The sequence below is a fragment of the Physeter macrocephalus genome, chromosome 21 (assembly GCF_002837175.3).
Source record: "Physeter macrocephalus isolate SW-GA chromosome 21, ASM283717v5, whole genome shotgun sequence".
In the NCBI taxonomy this organism is placed as follows: domain Eukaryota; kingdom Metazoa; phylum Chordata; class Mammalia; order Artiodactyla; family Physeteridae; genus Physeter; species Physeter macrocephalus.
The window spans coordinates 51,630,234-51,637,239 of NC_041234.1; the positions used below are offsets into that span (position 1 = coordinate 51,630,234).

General features: G+C 42.9%; 1 protein-coding gene across 1 annotated transcript; it reads right to left on the bottom strand.

The window, feature by feature from the left end:
- Positions 1-409: 409 nt before the first annotated feature.
- On the bottom strand, positions 410-6,253 carry NEXMIF (neurite extension and migration factor). Its single transcript, XM_007123252.2, has 3 exons — positions 6,175-6,253; positions 1,101-5,475; positions 410-503 (listed from the first exon to the last, which is right to left on the bottom strand). Exons 1-3 carry the CDS (start codon positions 6,251-6,253, stop codon positions 410-412), a joined length of 4,548 nt encoding a protein of 1,515 aa, XP_007123314.2.
- Positions 6,254-7,006: the final 753 nt, after the last annotated feature.

Here is a 7,006-nt window from a genome sequence, read left to right on the forward strand (position 1 = left end):
AAGTTTTGGTAAATTGTGTAACACAACATATTTTTCCACTGTGATCTACAGGTTCTATCCACATAAGTGGGGGTGGTTAATAGCAAGAATCACTGGAATGTTTCTAGTAAATTAACAGGGACAAGCTCCCCAAATACTCACAACCAAATGTTGATATAGAAGTAAAAATATATACAATACAGTCACTTTTTTGTAGTTTGGCACAATGTTTTACTTCCTTTCCCCTTGGGTAAACAGTGCATAAACTACTTTGTGCAACTGTATGACTTCTAAAGTCTTTTACATAGAACATCAGATTAAAGTTTGCTTCCAAAGACTTATTCCCACACTTTAAAATTCTTTTCTTTAAGCACTTACATGTCAACATACATACCACAAGGCATATTTTGAAAGAAATAAAACACAAACATCAAATGTCTTTCTGGAAAATGGGAGTCTCTTCTTCAAACACAGGTAAAACCCAAAATGCTGTTTCTGCTTTTAGGAGATTGTAGTCGGAATCCCTGCAGAAAAACCAAACAATTTATGCCATCTTAGTTAGCTTTAGTGTATGTCCCACAAAGGGATCATACAATCTAAATTTGTTTATATCATACTAGATGTCGTACGATGCAGAAAAAGATACAAATAGCAGGGGACACTAGAAAGCACTCCTAATTGCCATATGATGAGATTTTGTTTTCCAAATTATGCTCTTTTTGCTTAAATGATCTTGGCATTTTTGTCTATATAACTTTTAAATTCTGTTATTCAAAAATTTTCTCACTGCAAAGCCCTTCCCTTCCCCAAGTCATTCAAGAGCATATTTTAGTTGTATTTTCTCAGTAAGTAAAAACTAATGCTGACTAGCAGAAAAAGTAGCCTTGTCAGAATTTATCCCTAGTCAAGCCACTACAAAATTGCCCAATCTTTTGTGTGGCTTAGAGGTATAGGGATTTTCATGCACTTTTTTTCTTTTCGTTTTAATTTGAGAAAGAAGGGAATGGGACAGTTTCTTTCATGCAAACTGCTTTCAAGAGGGAAAAAAATGAGGGACTGCGGGCTTAGCAGAGTAGGAAAGCTAAGGGTGCATCATCTCAGCCATTTTGGTGCAGTATTACCTCAGTTTTTCAAAAGAAGCTGTCCCAGCCTCATCCTTGTGGACCTGTTCTCGCTCCAAACGCTTTCCCTTACACTTCTCATCTCTCAGGGCCTTGGAGCTGGTTTTGTGACGATATAACTTTTTGTGTGTCGGTCCATTATTGCCTAAAGTGCTCAGGTTATTATACTTTTTATCAAAGAAGGCAGAGCGAGAGTCCTCGTTATAACCAGGCATGCTTGCATGACCAGGATCACCTATTGCTGCTTTCCCATTGCTTTTACTCACACCCTTGATGGACCTGTGATTCTTAGTGGCTCCTGGAGAGCCACTGTTGGCCTTTTTCTTAGATTCCTGTGGTGTCCCAGCCAATATTTTGAGGGTTTTTAATTTTAGACTATTGGACTCAGGGGAGTAGAATATATTGGGGTCTCCATGGTGCTCCATGGGTTCGCAAAGGGGCTCTATGGAGGCCATCATGAATCTCTGCACATCTGCCATACCAGAGGCAATGTTGGACAAGATATAAGAAGGCTCCTGGAATTCCCGTTGATCATCATCCAGAAGGTTGTTGGTGTTGGTGCCCATGCTCATGTCACTCCAGCCTGGGCTGCTCTCCTTCCCCAAAGACCAATCTCCAGAAAGTCCCTTCTGACTTGGCATCTTCATAGAGGCCACAGGGCCACTATGTTGGATACATTCAGCCAAAGTCTTCCCTGTGGAGGATATGCTGTTGATTTGGCCTCCTCCACGACCGATGCCAATTTGCATTTTCTCTCCATTGACTGCAGCCATGAATTTCCCTTTTTTTGCTGACTTAGGGACCTGGCGGGAGGTTTTGCCAGGTGGTTTTTCAATCCCTTTGTTGTTGGCTTTGGGGTTTTTTTTCCTGTTGTTTTTCTGAGAAGAGCTTTGGTTCGTAGACCCACTCTTGTTGGGTGAACTTTTCTTTCTTGATTTTGACACCTTGTTGTTGGTACTCATTTGACCAGATGGATCATTAAATGCTGATAAGCAAGGGGCTTTTTGGAGCAGGCTGACAGAATCCTCATCATTGAACATATGGAACTGAAACTGATGGTTATTTAAAGTAAATCCATCATCTACTTGGACCTGCCGTGAAAGGGTACTGCAGTCCCATTTGATTTTTTCCATATTGCCCAGTATTCCTGGGACACCCTCTTGGAACCCCTTTAGTGTTCCTAGTGTCTTGATACTCTCACATCTGGTAATCTGAGGGGAAAGACTGGGGGTGTCAGGTGGGGACATCTCTGAGAGGGAAGAGTGGCGGAATTTGTCAGGAGTGAAGTTGGAGATATCCAGGAGGTCAGTGGACTCCTTTAGTGGTGCTATTTCATCAATGCTCTGCTGGATCACCAGCTTGGGGCTGCAATGGGCCAGGAAGTCATCAGTGATATCATCATCACCATCCTTTTCACAAGACTTCAAGCTTAAGGAGCAATAATTGCTTGAGCTGACAGAGAGTGGGGCCATGGAATCAAAGCTAAAGAGCCGCCCATCATCCATATTCACTGGACCCTGCTGGAAAGGAAAGCAGATCTCTCCATTATTGAAGTGACATAATTGATAAGAGTCATCAGATGAGAGCTGGGTGTCTTGCACAGAGGCATACAGGACCTTGTTGCAACTACTGCCACCACTGTTGAGGCAGATCGGATTGTATGTTGTAGCTGTGAGGTTATTTTCCATGGAAACTACTTGGGAGACTCCAAATTCACATGATTGGTTTGGAGCTATCTCCCTTGAGACTGCAGCCATGAATTCCTGGGAGCCAGAAGTAGGTTTGTTGGGCCACACATTTCCATAGTTGCTTGATTCCATTTTGAAGTTTTGGGATGACTGAAGCAGCTCAGACTCAGAAGGCGAGGAAAGCACACAGTCCTGGGCAGGCTGGAGAGGTACAAATGATTTTTCTGTTTGAGTGAGGCTGACTTCATTTTGCTCTGGAGAATGCTGAGTGAAGTATGAAATGCCAGTATTATTTGACAAGTCAGAAGCATCTAACAATGTCTGCAAATACCCTCCAGGGATAACAGGTATATTGTTGGCAACATGAGCAGATGATAGAGGCATTTCAGAAGAGCAGGTGGTTGGGAGGAAAGTAGAATTCTTAGCAACCTTTGTCTCATGAAATTCAGATAGATGTGAACCGTTTGAGGTCTCAGGAATAGCTTCATTCTTTGAATTAGCCTTGGAAGATTGGTCTCCCAAAAGAGGGGTCATTTGAACAACTGGCTTGCTTTCTTGCCCAGCTTTGATTTTCTTGGATTTTAACCTGGCTTCACTTTTAAATTTGATTTTGTTGAGCACTTTCCTCTCTGGCCCCTTAAATTGTGCATCTTGGGCTTTGACTTTCACTGAGTCAGGGCCTGTGATGTCATTTAAATGTGATCCATTTGCACAGCCGGGGGCAGCCAGAGGTGCTGACTTCAGTGTACCTTTCAGGCCTCCATCTTCTTTACGATTACTAGCTTGCCTCTCATCATTGCAGAATGAAACCTGCCTACCACTTGCTGAAGTGTCCATGGTTGGGATTCTTTGAATCCTGTGCCTGTTGCCAAGTTTAGATTTTCGTTTGCGAGCAGGTGGCAGGAATGACACCTCAAAGCTACCTGGTTCAAAGCTTTGCTTTTGGCATAAGGGTGTTTTGTTGGAGTCTGAATTGCTGTTTCTCTGTTTTTTCTTCTTTTGCCAGAACCCCTTCAAGGGGGCCAGCTTGGCATATTTGTTGAGCTGCGTCTCACTCAAATTCACTGTTGTCTCACTGGCATCCACCCTACCCAACTTCACCAGCATGTTCTTCTCACCTTTAAAACGATTGATGATGATATATTTGATAATAACAGGGGGCTCCTTACGAGTTACTTTTCTTCTCTTTTTGGGACACCATTCATCATCATCTTCCTCTTTACAACCACCTGGCAGCCATTCCTTCCTCTCATTTACTTTTTCACCCTCTAGTGAGTCAACATCATATAGATAATCTTCACTATACCTGACTTTTCTCTTGGCTCGCAGCCCATAATTCTGCTGGGAGGAGGAGCTGCCAGAATTAGTGTCCCGAGCCATATAGCGGCTACAGTCCTTGATCTCCCCCATGGCATCATAAGAGACCTCAATGAAGGAACTGTCTTCACTAAAATTCCCTGATGCCTCCAAGGAATTGGCAAGATGGCCTTGCTTTGGATTCTTAAATTGCCCTACTTCAGGTCCACTGCATGGTTTATTTAAGGCAGATTTTTCTCCATTATCCTTTGCATCTTTTTTCTCTACACCTTTGTCTTCCTGGCCTTCTTCTTTGCCTTTCTTCTTGTCCAAGTTTTTATCTTCCTCTCCCCAGATAATGCTCACATCAGGGACCTTGAATTGGGAAAGATCACTGCTCTGCTTCAGGGCCCCACTCTTAGACTCCCGCTTGGGGCAGGTAGTGAAGACACTGGGAAAAAAGTTGAATTGGGCATCCTCCTGCATCAGAAGGGTGGTTTTGTCTCGAACGTTGTCCTGGAAGGATTCATATCGAATTTTCAGGGAGCAGACATCACTGCCCAGTGTTGACTCATCATCATCGAACATGTAGTTATCCACATCTTCTTCAGAGAACAGGTTGACAGACAGCTCATTCTTGGAACAGAGGTCAAGCAGTTCAATCTTACTCTCACTAATAAAAGTCTCAAAGTAACCCCAATCCTGATTGGAATTTGCCAGCAAAGCCTCTTCCGTATTGCACTTATCTAATAGTAATGCCTCATAATAACTTTTCTGAGCTGGGTCCTCCAAGTCAATGTCAGGTTTCTCGGCTTCTCGTCTATCTCCTGCCCTTGATTTGTGCAGTGGGAAGCCTAGGAGCTGGTCTGAGAGCAGCTGCTCTCCGTATTTCATGTTTTCTCCAGCATTAATACACTGAATCCCTATATCAGACACTGCACAAGTTTCATAATCCCTATTTAGATCACTGACTTTTAGACTGATCCCTGGCTCAGGATCTACTGCATCCTTGGATTCCATGAAGCAGCCCAAGCAAGTCCGGCTTGGCTGCATGAGGCACTCCCCATTCAGAGCTGACATGCCTGCAGGCTCCATTATGGCAAATGGAGCTTTCTCACACTCATTGGGCAGTGACCATGTGTTCAGGCCTTTTGCAACACCAGATGTAAGGGAGATGGCATTTACAGAAGCACTATTAGCAGGATGCTCAGGTGCTTCAATCAGGCCCAAAGGAGAGGGAGGGCTCTGCATACAGGGCTTCTTAGAGGGCAGAGGCAGGAGACCTCTGGGATACATCAGGTTCTCTTTTTGAGCCACCAGTATAGGCTGGATTGGTGTAGCAGCTTCTAGAGCTGCAAATGACTTCATTGCCACATCCTGATCCTCTGAATCTAGAGAAAAGGGGAAAAAATGACAGAAATAAAGTTAAAGGTATTAGATCAGACTCATTAACTCTCTTTCCCTTGATCAGTTTCTGGTACTTGATCTTATGATATAAAACCTAAGCTTCAGCTTCTCTAACTTTAGAAGTAGAAACTACAGAGTTAAAGAACAACCTTGATTTTATATTGAACATTCATGCGAGTGAAAAATAATATTTTTTTAGGTTCAGCTTTTTCTTCAGACACACACAGCACTCTTTTTAGAAATGAGGAAAAAATTGGATTGCTTGATCAACTGGAAAGTCAAAGCTTTCAGGGTGGGAAAATGCTCAGATGGGATATATTCATGGTTTTGAACTATGAGGCATAGTCCTATCCTTCAGACCTCACCTATGTTTTGGAAACTCTTACTGAGTCTAAACATTCCAAGCTTCACATCAGAGCATATTTCTAATTCACCAGGAATTTAGAAGAACTTAAGTATCCATTTGATAGAGATGATTTGGGAGAGCAAAGGGCTTGGATTCGATACCTCTTAGAGACCCTTCTAGTCCAGTTAGAGATCTGGTGGAATAAAGTTTAGGATTAACTCCTATCTCAGAGGCATCCTAGACTTAACTTGCCCCAGCTATGTGGATACCGAAAATCTATAGTACTAACAAAGGACTACTGGGAGAGATATTACATACCATAATTAAATTCCCTTACCATTTTCCTTGACCCCATTAATCATAGTGTTTTCTCCATTGGCTGAGGCAGCAACAGCCTTATCTTGTTGGTTATCCATGAATGGAACCTCTTATTGTTTCATTCCAAGTCCAAATGCTGTCCAACCTGCACATTTCAAATACATAATATCAGTCATCAAATTTTCTTCTCTGTTTTAAGCTCATTTCAGCTAGAGAGGTTTTATTTTATTTTATTTTTTTGTGGTATGCGGGCCTCCCTCTGCCGTGGCCTCTCCCGTTGCGGAGCACAGGCTCCGGACGCGCAGGCTCATCAGCCATGGCTCACGGGCCCAGCCGCTCCGCGGCACGTGGGATCCTCCCAGACCGGGGCGCGAACCCGGTTCCCCTGCATCGGCAGGTGGACACGCAACCACTGCGCCACCAGGGAAGCCCTCATTTCAGCTAGAGAGGTTTTAAAAGGTTCACTGGAATTTACCTATTTCCAGACTGGCTTCATAGCCACTATTGTTTTTGTTTCATAGTTTATACCTACCATATAAGTCAATTTGGAAACTCACACTTCATTCATACATTCTAGATCCTTCTGTCCCCTCTAGGCTACCATACCATTCAAAACTGAAAGCAGGCAAACTTACATCTTCTTCCAGATAGTAATACATTTAACCTAATCATGGCCATCCAATTAGGAAGGATGCAAAGTAGAGCCCAGACTAACCTGAGACAAGGGGTGTGTACATGTGGAGTTGGCTTTATTTCTGTTTGATTCATCTCTAATTCAGATGATCATAAACTCTTAAAAAAACAAGCCAATTCGTAAATATACACATATAAATCACATTCATATTTTCTCT